At 36.1% G+C, this 17,123-nt stretch overlaps 1 protein-coding gene across 1 annotated transcript in view; it reads right to left on the bottom strand.

Moving 5' to 3' along the window:
• XRN2 (5'-3' exoribonuclease 2) overlaps positions 1-17,123 on the bottom strand; it is a 79,044-nt gene that overhangs the window by 36,388 nt on the left and 25,533 nt on the right. The window contains exons 14-20 of the mRNA XM_047854269.1: positions 15,616-15,660; positions 13,869-14,000; positions 10,462-10,580; positions 8,252-8,387; positions 6,329-6,436; positions 6,146-6,235; positions 5,294-5,366 (exon numbers count right to left, since the gene is read on the bottom strand). Of these exons, the coding sequence (XP_047710225.1) occupies positions 5,294-5,366; positions 6,146-6,235; positions 6,329-6,436; positions 8,252-8,387; positions 10,462-10,580; positions 13,869-14,000; positions 15,616-15,660 (703 nt within the window). The remainder of the gene's footprint in view (positions 1-5,293; positions 5,367-6,145; positions 6,236-6,328; positions 6,437-8,251; positions 8,388-10,461; positions 10,581-13,868; positions 14,001-15,615; positions 15,661-17,123) is intronic.

Below are 17,123 nucleotides of genomic sequence, written 5' to 3'. Positions count from 1 at the left end.
TCTTCTCAATAGATGCAGAGAAAGCATCTGACAAAATACAGCATCCTTTCTTGATAAAAACCCTCAAGAAAGTAGGCATAGAAGGATCATACCTCATAATCATAAAAGCCATATACAAAAGACCCACTGTTATTATCATCCTTAATGAAGAAAAACTGAGAGCTTTCACCCTAAGTTCAGGAACATGACAGGGATGTCCACTCCCACCACTGTTATTCAACATAGTATTGGAAGTCTTAGCCTCAGCAATCAGACAACACAAAGAAATAAAAGGCATCCAAATCGGCAAGGAGGGAGTCAAAAGTTCACTCTTCACAGACGACATGATACTCTATGTGGAAGATCCAAAAGATTCCACCAAAAAACTGCTAGAACTGATTTATGAATTCACCAATACTGCAAGATATAAAATCAATGCAGAGAAATCGGTTGCATTTCTATACACCAATAATTAAGCGGCAGAAAGAGAAACCAAGGAATCAATCCCATTTACAATTGCACCAAAAACCTATAAAAATAAACCTAACCAAAGAGGTAAAAAATCTATACACTGAAAACTATAGAAAGCTTATGAAAGAAATTGAAGAAGACACACAATAAAGGAAAAATATTCCATGCTCATCAATTGGAGGTAAAATATTGTTAAAATGTCGATACTACCCAAAGCAATCTACATGTTCAATGCAATCCCTATCAAAGTAACACCAGCATTCTTCACAGAGCTAGAAGAAATAATCCTAAAATTTGTATGGAACCAGAAAAGACCCCAAATAGCCAAAGAAATACTGAAAAACAAAGTCCATCACAATTCTGCACTTCAAGCTGTATTACAAAGCTGTAATCATCAAGATAGTATGGTATTGGCACAAAAACAGACACAAGATCAATGGAACACAATAGGGAACCCTGAAATGGACCCACAAACATACAGCCAACTAATCTTTGACAAAGCAGGAAAGACTATCCAATGGAATAAAGATAGTCTCTTCAGCAGATGGTGTTGGGAAAACTGGACAGTGACATATAGAAGGATGAACCTGGACCACTTTCTTATACCATACACAAAAGTACACTCGAAATGGATGAAAGACCTAAATGTCAAGACAGGAAGCCATCAAAATCCTAGTGGAGAAAGCAGGCAAAAAAACTCTTTGACCTCAGCTGCAGCAACTTCTTACTCAGCATGTCTTCAGAGGGAAGGGAAACAAAAGCAAAAATGAACTACTGGGACCTCATAAAAAGCTTCTGCACAGTGAAGGAAACAATCAGTAAAACTAAAACACAACCGACGCAATGGGAGAAGATACTTGCAAACGACATATCAGATAAAGGGTTAGTATCAAAATCTGTAAAGAACTTATCAAACTCAACACCCAAAAAACAAATAATCCAGTGAAGAAATGGGCAAAAGACATGAACAGACGCTTCTCCAAAGAAGACATCAGATGAAAAAATGCCAACCGACACATGAAAAAATGTTCAACATCACTCATCATCAGGGAAACAAACTAAAACCACAAGGAGATACCACCTTACACCTGTCAGAATGGCTAACATTAACAACTCAGGCAACAACAGATGTTGACAAGGATGCAGAGAAAGAGGATCTCTTTTGCACTGCTGGTGGGAATGCAAGCTGGTGCAGCCACTCTGGAAAACAGTGTGGAGGTTCCTCAAAAAATTAAAAATAGAACTACCCTACGACCCAGCAATTGCACTAGTAGGTACTTACCCAAGGGATACAGGTATGCTGTTTTGAAGGGTCACATGCACCCCAATGTTTACAGCAGCACTATCAACAACAGCCAAAGTATGGAAAGAGCCCAAATATCCATCGATAGATGAATGGATAAAGAAGATGTGATATATATATATATATATATATATATATACAATGGAGTATCACTCGGCAATCAAAATGAATTAAATCTTGCCATTTGCAACTACATGGATGGAACTAGAGGGTATTATGCTAAGCAAAATTAGAGAAAGACAAGTATCATATGACTTCACTCATATGAGGACTTTAAAGATACAACACAGATAAACATAAGGGAAGGGAAGCAAAAATAATAATATAAAAACAGGGAGGGAGACAAAACATAAGAGACTCTTAAACACAGAGAACAAACTGAGGGTTGCTGGAAGGGTTGTGGGAGGGGGGATGGGCTAAATGGGCAAGGGGCCTTAAGGAGGATGCTTGTTGGAATAAACACTGGATGCTATATGTAGGGGATGAATCACTGGATTCTACTCCTGAGATCATTATTGTACTATATGCTAACTAACTTGGATGTAAGTTAAAAAAAAAAAAAAATTCTAGAAGAAACCGTAAGCTCCTTGACTTCAGTCTTAGTAATAATTTTTTTTTTTTTGGCGAGTGCCCTCAGGCAAGGGCAACAAAAGCCAAAATAAACAAAGGGACCACATTAAACTAAAAAGCTTGTGTTTCAGCGAAGGATACCACCTACAAAATGAAAAGGCAACCTACTGAATGGGAGAAGGTATTTGCATATCATACATCCAGTAAGGGGTTGATATCTAAAATATATAAAGAACTTGTACAACTTAATACCAAAAAAACGAACTCAATTAAAAAATGAGCAGATGTGAACAGATATTTTTCCAGACATGCAGATGGCGAACAGACACATAAAAAGGTGTTCAGTATCACTAATCATCAGGGAAATTCAAGTCAAAACCACAATGAGATATCACTTCACATCTTTAAGAATGGCTATTATCAAAAAGACAAGAAAATAACAAGTGTTTGTGAGAATGTGGAGAAAAGGGAACCCTCATACACTGTCGGTGGAAATGGACACTGGTGCAGACACTATGGGAAACAGTATGAAGGTTTCTCAAAAATTAAAAATAGAATGAATGTATGGTCCAGCAATTCCCACTTCTGGCTATTGATCCAAAGAAAACAAAAACACCAATCTGAAGAGATATATGCACCCCTTTGTTTACTGCAGCATTATTTACAACAGCCAAGATACGGAAGCAACCCAAGTGTCCTTAGACGAATGGGTAAAGAAGATGTATACAATGAAATATTAGTCACAAAAACGAATGAAAGCTTACCATTTCCAAAAACATCAATGTGCCTACAAGGTATAATGCTAAATGAAACAAGTCCCAACACAGAAAGACAAATACTGTATGATTTCACTTATATGTGTAATCTAAAAAAAAAAAAAAAAACCCAAACAAATGAGCAAACAAAACGAAACAGCAACAGACTCATAGATATAGGAAACAAACTGTTGGTTACCAGAGGGGAAAGCAGGTGAGGGGGCAGGCAAACTAGATGAAGTGGATTGAGAGGTATATGCTTCTAGTTATGTCAGTCATGGGTATGTTATACTGCATAGGAACACAGAGGGGGCAGGCAAACTAGATGAAGTGGATTGAGAGGTATATGCTTCTAGTTATGTCAGTCATGGGTATGTTATACTGCATAGGAATACACTCAATAGTACTGTAATAACTTTGTATGGTGACAGACGGTAATGAGACTTAATCATGGGAATTATTTCATAATGTATAAAAATAGCAAATCACCATGATGTACACCTGAAAGAGGGTATTATATGTCAATTATACTTCAATAAAAAATACCTAAATACGTAAAAGCCATTTACCGAATAAAGAAAAGAAAATAACAAATGTTAGCAGGGATGTGAAGAAATTGTAGCCATTGTGCATTGCCTCACTTTTCCTCCGGATGATTTATACTACAATGGTATATACAGAAAGCAAGACATCTGCACACTTATATACTTACTTACTTGACATTTACATAAGTATACTTATATACTTATATTTTTACTTCACTCCCTTTTATTCTCCTATGCCTCCACTCCCTGTAATCAAAGCATTCTCCACAAAGCACCTTCAAAAACCATTTACATATAACAATCCATTTACATATAACAAAATATGACCACAGAGCATACTTGCTAACCTCAATCAATGGGTTACATTTCCCATTATCATTCCATTAAAAAAATAATGAAATGTCTTTCACTACATAAACCAAAAGTCAACCCTAAAAATCTCATAAAATGATTTTCAAATGAATACCCCTTTGTCTCACAATTCTGAGTCATGTTATTGGTCATCTGCACCAGAGGAAATAACCAAGGAAAAAGTAAACACATAACTTTACCAAATTGATTATCTTAGAAAAATATATGGGGGAAGAAAAGATTAAAATGATTGCTGAAAAGGGCTTTGGCATGAAATAATAGTTGACTTACTGTGTGACAGAATTCTTTATTGTGTTTTACATTCAGTCATCATCACACATTTGCTGAGTGGTAAACAGCACCTTAAATTTAGTAGTACTAATTTAAAATTGACATTCTTATAAAAACTGTAAACAGAAGGAATGAGAAAATAACAGCTAACTAAACAAACAGGAAATGATTACTGTCAAGTATTTAAAACTAAATTTCTTATACATTTTTCATCTTCAAATTTCCATGGGGTATAAGTGAATCTCCACATGGACACAACCATGTTTTTTTATTTGTCAGCAATCTTATAAGGTGCCAATGAGCTACAGACTAGGAGCAAGTCCCAAGTCCCATTAATCAATCACAAAAGAGACAAAAGACAGAATGATTAATCTCTTTCAGTCTAATTTACTGTTTATCAGAATGTTACTAATTACTACTAATCACTGATAATCCCAGGTCGGATGGAAAAAAATGAAATTTTCACATGTAATTCTAAAATATTTACTTTTTTAAATTATTTTTTATTATGTTTCTTTATTTTTGAGAGGCAGAGAGAGACAGATAATGAGCATGGAATGGGTAGAGAGAGACAGAGACACAGAACCCGAAGCAGGCTCCAGACTCTGAGCTGTCAGCACAGAGGCTGACACGGGGCTTGAACTCATGAACCGTGAGATCATGACCTGAACTGAAGTTGGACACTCAACCAACTGAGCCACCCAGGTGCCCTAAAATATTTATCTTTTTAAAAAAACTTTATTATTTTGAGAGACAGAGAAAGCGTGAATAGGGGAGGGGCAGAGAGGAAGACAGACAGAATCCCAAGCAGGCTTCAAACTGTCAGTGCAGAGCCTCATACGGGACTCGAACCCATGAGTGAGTTTATGACCTGAGCCAAAGTTGGACGCTTAACTGACTAAGCCACCCAGGTGTCCCAAAATATTTCTCTTTCACAGAAATTCTTTCATCCCATAAATCATGTTTTCTTACAGTTTACCAAAAAGAGAAAATTATTTTAACAAAAAGGAATAACGTCTAAATTTTACCTTGCCATGCATATTTCTTCCCATTCAAATCAATAGCAAAATCTTCAGGGTAGAAGTCAATTATACTAGAATCCTGTATCAGGGAGAAAAATAAAGATTCAAAACAAAAGTCACACATGCACGAGTTATAAAGAATTTGACATTTCTTTCATTCATGTTATCAGGCCCGATGAGAAAATGAGGTTTTATTCCTTCAAAAACTCTTGTTATTAAGATATCAAGTCATTAACCCCAGTAGTAAAACAAAATTAACAATTTTATTTAAAAAATGGGGGGCAGGAAGGCATTATTATAGAAAAATTTTAGAACTGACAACTGTGAACCCAAGACAGTCAATGAAGAGTTTACAGACTCTAATAATTCCTACTTCATGCCAGGGTCTCCCCTACTTTCTATCTGGCACATAAAACAAGCGCAGAGATGATCTGAGGTAGCCCAGTCTGAACTCTGGAAGCCACTACACATGGTGGAAATAAATAAAAATAATAACTTACAGGTAGGCTGAGAACAAAGTAACTGTTACAAGAATTTCTCCCAGGGGCCTCTGGGTGGCTCAGTCATTTAAGTGTCCGACTGCAGCTCAGGTCATGATCTCGCAGTTTGTGAGTTCGAGCCCCACATTGGGCTCTCTGCAGTCAGCATGGAACCTGCTTCAGATCCTTTGTTCCCCTCTCTCTCTGTCCCTCCCCCACTCACGTGTGCTTGCTCTCAAAAATAAAAATACACATTAAAAAAAAAGAATTTCTCCCCAACACAAATTAATTTTATTTGCTGGGTAAGGGTTCTGATGACCAAGGAAAGTAGAAAATAAAAAGGTGAAAAGTATAGAGAACTCAGTATGAAGACACTTACGGGATCACTCATGAGCTTCCGCCATGATGGAGGTAGAAAGTTACCACTTGCAGCTGGAAAAACTCCCATAAGTTGTTCCAGTGGTTTAAACTGCAAGAAAGAAAAAAAGTTTAAGATAAAATACACAATTTTTATCTAAGCCAAAATTCTATGAATTTTATGACTCTAAATAACTAGGCTTACCGGTTTAGTGCCCTTCTCAAAATCAGATGGCATGTCTGCAATTCCTTCAAAGTCTGAAGCAAATGGTGCATAATGGAATGGATAATACCATTTCCAGGAAGCACAGCCCTAGAATCATCACCAAAAAACAAAACAAAAACAAAAAAACAAAAAACAAGAAAAAAACCCAAACCCAAAAACCTATGTTCAGTATGGACACAGTAAAGCAAACAAAACTTAGAGTATTATTAACCTATAATATTCTATTTGTAAAACACGACTTCCAGTGCACATTCCATGTATTAATTTTTTCCTATAAGTCCTAAAAGTTGTTTTGATTAACTGAACTTTTACTTGATATCAATGGCTCCTTGACTTAGAAACTACTGCATGGGGTGCGTTGGTGGTTCAGTTGGTTGAGCATCTGACACTTGATTCTGACTCAGGTCATGATCCCAGGGTCCTGGGATTGAGCTCCACATGGGGCTCCATGCTCAGTGTGGAGCCTCCCTAAGATCTACCCCCCCCACACACACTCTTTCTTTCCCCTCCTCCCTCCCTCTGGCCCCTTCCCCCCTTGTGCTTTCTCTAAAAATAAAAATCTTTTTTTCTTTTTAAAGTTTATTTGAGAGACAGCACGTGTGCATGCACACGAGCTGGGGAGGGGCAGGGAGAGAAGAGAGAATCCCAAGCAAGCTCCGCACTATCAGCACAGAGCCTGATGAGGGACTCAATCTCACGAACCATGAGATCATGACCTGAGCCAAGATCAAGTCAGACACTTAACTGACTGAGGCACCCAGGCATCCCCCGTCAGAAAGAAAACAAAACAAAACAAAAAAACAAAAAAACCCCACAAACTACTGCAAAGCATTTTTAATAATTAGTAGTTAACACCAAACTTTATATTTACAAACAAATTTGGTGAAGATTTTTATCCTTAAAATGTGCTTGGTGGTATTTCTTTCAAATTCTACAGCTGCCATCACCAAACAGAATGAAGAGTGGTGGTAGCTGGCACTTACCTATAGCATATAGATGGTAAGGCACATCACTGAAACAGTGACTGAGTAAAACTGCCAACAAAAGTTTCATTTTACAATTCCCTATTACATTTTCATTGTGACAACTTTCTCTTTACTATAAAAATATTTAAGTAAACCTATCAAAAACAAAACAGTAAGTTTTACTGATAGAAAAGTCCTCCTAATATGTTTTGATTCTATGCCTAGGGAATTAAAATCTTGAGGACGAAAGTAAAACATGAATTTGCAGTATTTTACAACCTAATTTAATGCATCCAAATTACACTTTCCACTTAATGACAAACTCCATCTTTTCTCAGATCACACCAAACCTAACTTGTTTTGCTCTCCAAGAACGAAACCAGGTATTAACTACTAGTGTTACAATCCCCTCTATGTCTACCTAATCTCTCACACTCTGACATCTCAATTATCAAAAGCTTAAAGTCAGATACAGATTACTCCAATTATCATGCATTTCATGTAACATCACTACATTACACGGAGGAAATGGTATCATTCAAATGTCTTTCAAATTCTTACCAGTATTTTTTAGGCTTTGTCCTTTGTTCAGTCATTTAGTGACTGTCTATTAATTACTTAGTTATTTTTAGTTTCCAATTAAAAAACCATTATACTTTAATCACGTTAAAGACAAAGTACACTCAACCATACTACGTGACGCCGAAATCTTTAATAAGCAAAACAAAAATTATCTTTGTTTATATATAAACACTTGAGAAGCTTCAAAGGGTTTACAAACAAATATTATTTAAGGTAATGAATTTCTGAACAAGAAGCTTTTAAAAAAATGAATCTGGATTTAATTTCATAACACAGCTCAATAATACACATTATTATAGAAATTACTATCTTCCTTAAATGATTAGGCAGGTTTAGAGGAAAATATTCTCTGTACCTGGTAATAATATCGAAGAACCCAGCAGAGTCCCTCAACGTAAGACTGTACAACTTTGCGACGGAATTTCTCATCAGCTGCATCAACATCAAATTTGTTCTTGTAGTACCGCTGTTTCCAACCAGCTTCCCATAGCCTAAAATCCAGGCAAAACCGGTTCATGTCGAATTAATACTTTCAGTAATTGTTTACCGATTTATCACCCAAACCATTTTATATTTAATATCCAGGTGAAATGTTAATGAGTTAAGCAGTAATGCTAACACAGCTTCATTTAATTATTTAATCACTTCTAAAAGCCCACTTACACAGGACTTATTATCAACTTAAGAGATAAACATCAAAAACCCAAATGATGATTCTAGTAAGACCATTAGAAAGCGACATTTTGGAAAAAGAATAACTATTTATTAAAGTAGATACTGAGTATTTGTTTGCTCAAATGTTAATACTGTTTTACATGTTTTTTGATTGTGGACCAATTCTAAAACTACATTTTAAGATTCAAACACTGAAGATATTTCAAGGTCCTCCATTTGTAAAATACATTTAAACTAAATAAAGGAAGCCAATCAAATTACTTAAAAAAAAAAAAGAGTTGCATGTGTAATTTTTTAAAAGGTAAAAATGGTTTATAAGATAATCTAGGAACCAGGCAGAAAATTATGTTTATATCTACTTTCCCCATCCGTGGGCCTTATTCTTCTTTCAGCTAAGAGCTGTTGGCTTAAGGGAAGGACACATAAACACATATATGCATGTTCTGGTAAAACTTAGAAGTAGGTTCACTTCTAATTCACTAAATTCTCATTTGTCACTGACAATACATGTGAACTATACGTTTTTCACTCAAAAGTATATATATATTTTTAAATACTCATTTTTCATTCTCTGATTTAAACATTTTATCGAAGGACACAAAGAAGCCAAAGAACACTAAAAAAACAAATCAAGACAGATCAAGAACATCAAGATGATTCTCATTTAAGGGCTATTTTCTACCATGTGCCACATCTTACAAATTGCAGTCATGTTCCAGAATACACCACATCAATTTTAATTTCCTCCCACCTGCCCCAAGGATTCACAGGACATCACTTAGGAGAAATATCCTCTATGATGCAGACTGTAATTGTTTTACAGAAAATATTAATGAAATACATGTTAAGGGTCCCAAGCATTTCTTAATAGAAGCATTTCTACCTTGACTATTCTCAGCACCGGGATTACACAATAAAGTACTAATAAATCAAGTTAACTATTAAGCTGGTATTGATCAAGATGGCTACACAATAAAACAGAAAACATACTCTAAGAGGAAAATCCAGAGTTGCAGAAACAGAGGATCAGGTAAATGTTCAATCACAAGTCACCAAAGATCTCAGAATCTGACATCAAAGGACGTTAGGAAAATACAGAACCATATATGACACTTGAGAAGTTTCTCATCATAAATGCAAACATACCATCCACGTCCTATAAAAGAAGCATGAGTTGTGGACCACTATTGTTTAACTTTGAAATATATCATTTCGCTAAATTCTTAATTAGTTATAATTATTCAGATTGTTGGCCTTTTGCACTTGGAACACAGGGTTCAAATACGGATTTAATTACATGAGAGGCTGTTAATCTTACATAATGATCTCAAATCTCTGGATAAAGAATCAAAATTTCTCATTACAAATTTCAAGTATGCAGCTAAAGGGAAACTTCCCTGTCATGAAATATAATTGTACAGATCCAAGTCTGTGGTTTTAAAAAATATACATGTTTATCTCTTTTGCATATTTCATTTGAGGAAGAACCTTTCCAACTGAGATTAAAGCAAACTATATTAAGTATCCAAATGTAACTGAACTTTCTGTGTTAAGCAGCCTGAAGATTTAATCTCAAAACAGTAACATTCAGATCACATAGAGCTAAACACCTCATGTCTAGCCGATCTAGTGCCTGGTCTCAGAGGGAAAAGTGGCTTGGAGGACAAAAACCTGCACGCATACTAATCTAGATACTTAGGTTTAACAGCTATAGCTTACACATCTCACTGGAATTTACGGACTATTCTAACCCTCCACATTAATTACTGGTGGATAAAAAGATCACAGGCAAGCATCTGAAGGCAATGCTGCTCTAAGCTAAATAGCATTAATTAGACAGCATCTATTTCAGCAATTTGATAACAAAGTGTTACCAAAAAATGGTTTCACCTGACATTATCCTCTGGCTCAGGTTCACTGTCACTGTCTTCTGCTTTTCGCTTAATTCCTCCTATCGGAGATGGGGAGCCATCAGAAGTGAAACTTGTATTAGGAGACACTGAAGGACTCTGCAAACAATTATAACATTACACAGAAAGGATTTAATTATTCATTTCACACAAGAAGTTACATCCAACTGCTGTTACAATCATGCTTCATGATAATACATTTTTTAAAGCTATTAGATATGGTAAACATATTTAGAAAATACAAAGACTGATCTTGGCCTACACCACTTCTTCAAAAAAGAATAATATAGTTTCAAGCTTCCTATGCTTAAACTCAAAAGAATCTGAACATTATCAGAATAAAAATTATTTCAGAAGAAAAAAGAATTTAATCTTATAAATTTTTAAAAATTATAGGGCTTGATTATTTTTTCTTTGGTGGTTCCTCACATTATGAATTCACAACCACTTTATACCAAACAAATAGCAACGTTGGGAGGGGGAAAATATAAATACATAAATTCATAATATACAATATAATCAATGCTGGAGACAACGAAGTTAAGTGGTAAGTGCTCAACCTCACGCAACCATCAGGAAATCAACAGTTTAAAGACACTCTGCCAGGTAAGTGATAAAATTATTGATAATGTTTTAAAATTCAATGTACTAGTAAAAATCTATCCGTAACTTAGAAAAATGCAGATTTAGTATTTCAAAGACTTAGATACCACTTTAAATTCAGTATTATCTTACCTTTGTAACTAAATCAGGAAACACAGTGAACACTCTAAAGTATTTCAGTATTTCATTAAAAAATTAAAATTTCCTGCAACTTTAGTTTTTCATGTTATGACCAAAAACACAAGTGGCAGAAAAGGTTTTAATGATAAGGTTTTTCTTCTCTTATACAGAGTATATTAGATGTTGTGAGTAAACTGAATTATTTTTAAACTACTTTATGAATGTAGTTTACACCATAGGTCAAAAAAAGTTACAACAAAGCAGAGCTTATAACTTTCTTTTAGAAATGTATAGTTTCCATTTTTTTCATGATACTATATGGCCAATACGTTAAAAAAAACACACAAAACTATAAAAATAAATTCAGGAAGGTGCGGTTGTACTTGAGACTGAGATGGGTATTTTCAGTCAGACAGATCTGAGTTTGAAATACCAAGTCCAACCTTTATAGGTTATACAGCCTTAGACAATTTACCTCTGTTAGCCTCAACCTGAAATGGGATAATGTTCTCTTTGGAGGTTATTGCGAGGATTAAAGGAAAATGATATGAACGATACGTATGAAAGATCAACAACACAGGCTGCCTACATGGAGTAAGGTGGGTCACCTTTCAAGAAGTCATCACTTTTATTTTTCAAACCCAACACTAAATCCATTTGGATTAAATTATGAGATGATATTCATAGCAATCATCTAAGTACAAAGAAGTTGGATAAAAAGCAAACTTTCCCAAACTGACAAACAACATAAAAAAAAAACCAAACAGAAAACTATCTTTAGATAACAAATACAACTGCAACAGAAAACAAAAAGAAGTAGCTTGTTCTTTAATACCAAATCTCTACTGCTCTTTTTTTGTTCTCTCTCTACCAACAAAAATAGTCTTTCCTGAACATACCAGATTTATACCAATTTATTCAAATTCCTTTTTAAAAAACTCTTTTTTGCAATCAAATTTTATCAAGTGGCTGCAGATATAGTCAAACCATACTTTTCAGAATGCAAAACTTAAAAACACAGATTTATGAGGAAACAGAAGCCAGCTAGTAAAACATTAACAACGTTGACCATCAAGTAGACACTACTCAATACTGGACATGTCCAACAGCTTTAAAAAAAAAAAAAAGCACAAACTCTGTAACTCAAAAGGCACCCTTTAAATGAACTGGTAATTCAGCCTTGTGATTTCCTTAAATTTATAACATTCTAGATGAAAAACCCTCTACGCCAAGACTACAACAGAAATAACTGTGTCAAGGGGAATTAAGATAGGATCAAATAAGCAACCTAATCACCCATCTCCCTATTCCTACTCCCATGGCAGACATTATTAATCAACGGTGGGTCTAGTCCTGTGGAGCTTTAATATGATACTGGAATCTCTCTCAAAACAATCACAGCTGGCCAAGTTTAACTCTGCCATACTCCCTGGGATTAAAGCATTGTATCATCAACATGGTGTCTGACAATACAAGTCACTTAGTTCCACTCTGTGGAGAAGGCAGTCACTATTAAATGATGGACATCAGCCTTTTCTGTTCTATTCAAGTGTCTCATCGCAATCCTTCACTGACCCTCCATATCCCACTGTTAATGGTGAAAGGAATAAGACAAGAACACAAAAATCAAACAGAACAAAAAACAGAACAGAAACCCAGGCTGCTTCTCTCAGGAGATGCAAAATCTCAGTTCCCGAATTCCAAATCTAAGGTTCTAAAACTTCAAAATGGAAACTGGCGAGAATATAAATCAGTCTCCTAGTATGGCAAAGATTCCACAAATAGGACTGCCCTGTAATAAAGGATTTGAGCATAAATAGGATAACAGAATAATGAAACTTAAATATCAAAACTTATACAATTTCCTTGAATATATAACAAAAATTTACACTAGATCTCAAGCCTTACAAAACATATTTCCTCTCTCTATAGTACACATTTTCTCTCTTATGCCTACCAACCTGAAATAAGCAATCGTTTTGATTATTTGCTGTCCTTCAATTCGTGGTCTGTTCCCTCACCCCTGCTGCTGCCCTGTCATGTGCTCTGTGCTCAGTGTTGCCACTGAACAACAGGAAGCTACTGGACAGAGTACAGCCTTGCTGGCTGAGATGATCTGCTTCTTCAGTTTGGATCACCAAGTTTAAACAAGGAAGGACTGCAGGTGGCAAATCCATTCAGTTCCTAAGTTTCTAAGTACAGAACAACCAGAATTTGGATAGCGAGAGCTACCTTAAAATATATATTCAAATCTATTCCATTCCTGAGTTGGAGGGTAAGGGTTTGGGCAGTGAGAAGTGCTTATTTTTGACAGACTGGGATTATTCTGTAAAATGTCCATAACTGATCCCTGGAAAGAAAGGGGAAAACCATTTTTCTCTCTTGTCCCCTTCAAGCTTCTAGCACCCAGTACCTTTGGTTGCATTACAGAAACCCTACAGCCTCTTAGCTATCTATATTTGCATGCATTTTCTTTTCTTTCATGTTATTTAGATATTTACATATTGATAATCATGGATTCAGCAAAGTTAAAAATATCTCAAGGCAAAAGAAATTGAGAAAACTACAAAACAACTCCAGGCTGAGTAACAAAATTCACACACAACTGCAAGAGACCTCTGATGGTCACCACTTTTCAATGCCACATGAAAGTAAGTCACTTACAGAGTTATTCTGCATCCTCATTTCATAGGCTGCTTGTCTTGGATTACTGGCTACTTGAGAACCTGGTGAATTTCTTGAACCCAAGGCATGTGGGGTTAATATTCCACCAGGAGAGAAAGCTGGTTGATCTCTCTAACATAAGTGGAAACAAATGTAGAAATTAAAATTACATCACAACACAGATGACAGGAAGAAAAGAAGGCAATGGAACAGGATTCTCATTGTAAGCACTTAAAGGAGGAACTGGATTTCTGTTAGCATTTACAAACTGTTAGCACAATTTGATCTGATGGTAACTCACCCTGTAAACAATATCCTGTAACATTTAATAACTGTTTTAAAAGTACATAATACATTGTTCTGATACACAGAATCTACTCATGTCTCATTAAGCTATTCTATGATTCCTGACAATTTCAAAACACATTCAAGAAACAATTTCAGGCACATGAAAATAATAGAACTATTAAGGTTAAAAAAACTAATCAAGAGTTTAATCTATACTTAGGAAAAACCATTTTTATTTACCCTTCACCTAGCTAGAATTTAACTCACTTCCAATTAGAGCTGTAATTAGTGACAGTTGTGGCTGACTGATACAACACACTTGTTACACAGGTACTGACTGAAAGAAAATAGCAATACATAAGGTAGAAATCAAATATGCCCCTCTGAATCTAGTGGTTTTGAACATACCTGTAACAATAAGGAACTCTACTTTTCTCCCTTCCAGAGTCCCCAACTTTCTTACTTCTAATAAAATATAAAAATAAATGGGGTGCCTGGGTGGCTCGGTCGGTTAAGCATCTGTTTCTCGATCTCAGCTCAGGTTATGATCTCAGTTCGTGGGTTCAAGCCCCGCATCAGGCTCTACGCTGTCAGCACAGATTGTGGGATTGTGTCCTTCTCTCTCTGCTTCTCCCCGACTTGCTCTCTATCTCTCTCTCAAAATAAATAAAAATAAACTTAAAAAATATAATAATAATAGTAATAATAATAAAAGGCAGTCCTTAAACTCCATGAGTTTAAAATCTAGTAAAGAAGCAAGAAAAATAAGAACTAAAGAAGTAACTACAGAGCATTATGCAAGAAGTAAGAAAACAAATATCACAAGCAAAAGCAGCAGAGTTCAGAGAAAGGACTGCTAATCCTGGATGAGGGTGGAGGCCTTAAGAGAGGCCCTGGTGGAAAAGTTAAGATGTGAGGGAGTCGTGAAGTCAGAAATCCACTCGGAGCAAGTGCAGGCAATGCTCTGAGTCAGGAGGGACGTGATACATTCAGAAGACAGGAGGGAAAAGCCGGGCGGCTACAATCAGACCGGATCAGAGTACATTCTGCATGCCAGACTGAGACAGAAGTGGGTTCTGAGGGAACTACAAAAATCACGGGTCACTTCCAAGCAGAGAAACAACAGTTTCAGGAAGATTAACCTGACAGATGTAGACAGAATGCAGTAACTTTTAAGAGGATATAAAGGGTTGACTGCTTTTATTACAGAAACAATACCTGATAATGACAAAAAAATTCAAATAGCTAAGTGCCCCATGCCCATCAAGTGCATCCTTTCAGACTCCAGAGCTTAGAAAAAACACCAGCATTCTTTCTCTAGGCAAGACAGCAGCTGGGTAGACATTATGTCCCTAACCAACTCCTATTAGAGAAGAAATAAAGCAACTGCAATGAACATCTTTCTCCCAAACTGTAAACTTAGGCTATTGCCCATCTTACGAAATTAATTAAAACTCACCTTCATTCTCTTTCTTTTTTCTTTCTGTCGTCTTCTAAAACTGTCCTAAAAGTATAAAATCCACATATTCTGTCAAATAATTACACAAAAATGTCAGAGTTAAACATTACCAGGAATGATTTGGGAAACAATTTAAGTTTTAAAGGAAGACCCCAGAAACCTAGACATATATAATTAAACTAGGCAATGGACCATATGTTCAAAGTGCTATTTATCAGAACCTTTGACGGACACAGATCATTCCAAATGGAGTTTAGATATAATTTGTTCCTCTTAATTTTTTTCACTTAAGCTTTTGACATCATTTCAGGAAAGAATGCAAGTCATGACAAAGACTCTTGGTTTCACCCTGGAGCAAATAGGCTGTCAATATGGAGAAGATGCAAGTAAGTAAGAAAACAAATAATTCTAAGTTTTAGCTGTATACAGTTAATAACCAAGATGTCCATTTAAAAACAAACTGACAATTTAATAATGAGCTTGTGTTACCTAAAAAGGGCTTGACAGTTCCTAATTCTGTAGCATGCATGGCACAGAGTGGGTAAAGAGAGAAGTGAGGCTCTATACAAACATCTCCCCCCTGCCCCACACACCAGGTTCTAAGAAGTCAATCTAATGAAAGAAAGGAAGGAAATTCAGATGTCTGCCCTGCTCATTCTGAGCCAATTTAATCCACAAGAAAGGGTCCACTCTGCATGGATTCTTCCCCTCCGCTCATTTTCAAAATGTAGTCACGGTTTCAATTAAACAGGATTTGGGGTTGATCTTGTTTCCCACTAACTGTTTGGCCATTCAAAGGCCTCCCTGGCCCCAGCATTCCTCCCATGCCCAAGATTCTGTGAGAATCAAGGCACTGGAATGTCAACTGAGGTCCTATGACAGCCCAAAACAGGGGCTAGAATTACTGTACTGACCGCCACCTTACTAGCTGCACTTCTCTGCTCTTCCAGATCAGTAATGCCAACTGTAAAATAACATCCTTAAATGAGATCTTTAATTTGTACTTTCTGTCAAAAGAGAAGCTGAATGTTGGATATATGGTGAATGACTACCTTAAAACCTCCGAAGATATGAAATGCACCAACTTCTTTAAACAAGATTTCCTCTCCATCTTTAATGAAATGTCTCTTATCTAGGGCACCAATAAGCTACAGACTGTAAAATTCACTAGTCAGTTTTCAGTCCACATCTGACCATGACTCTCCATCTTGAATCATGCTCTTTACTTGGGTTCCCAGCCACTACACTCACCTGGTTCTCCTCTTTCACTCTTGCTGCATGCCTTTGCTCCTTGACTCCCCAACCTCTAATGTTAGTGTTCCTCTGTGCCTAATACTTGGACTTTTCTACTCTCATGAGAATAGTCATCTGGTCTCATGGCTTTAAACACCATCTAAATGGTGATGAGTCTCCAACCAGGGCCTCTCCACCACCTCCTAGTCTTATCAGTTACTCAGACCATTTTTCAACTGCTCAGACAAAAATGCCTTGGAGTCATTCTTTATAAC

The sequence above is a fragment of the Prionailurus viverrinus genome, chromosome A3 (assembly GCF_022837055.1).
Source record: "Prionailurus viverrinus isolate Anna chromosome A3, UM_Priviv_1.0, whole genome shotgun sequence".
NCBI classification, from domain to species: Eukaryota; Metazoa; Chordata; class Mammalia; order Carnivora; family Felidae; genus Prionailurus; species Prionailurus viverrinus.
The sequence above is the reverse complement of the archived record's forward strand: the minus strand, read 5'-3'. Positions and strand labels throughout refer to the sequence as shown.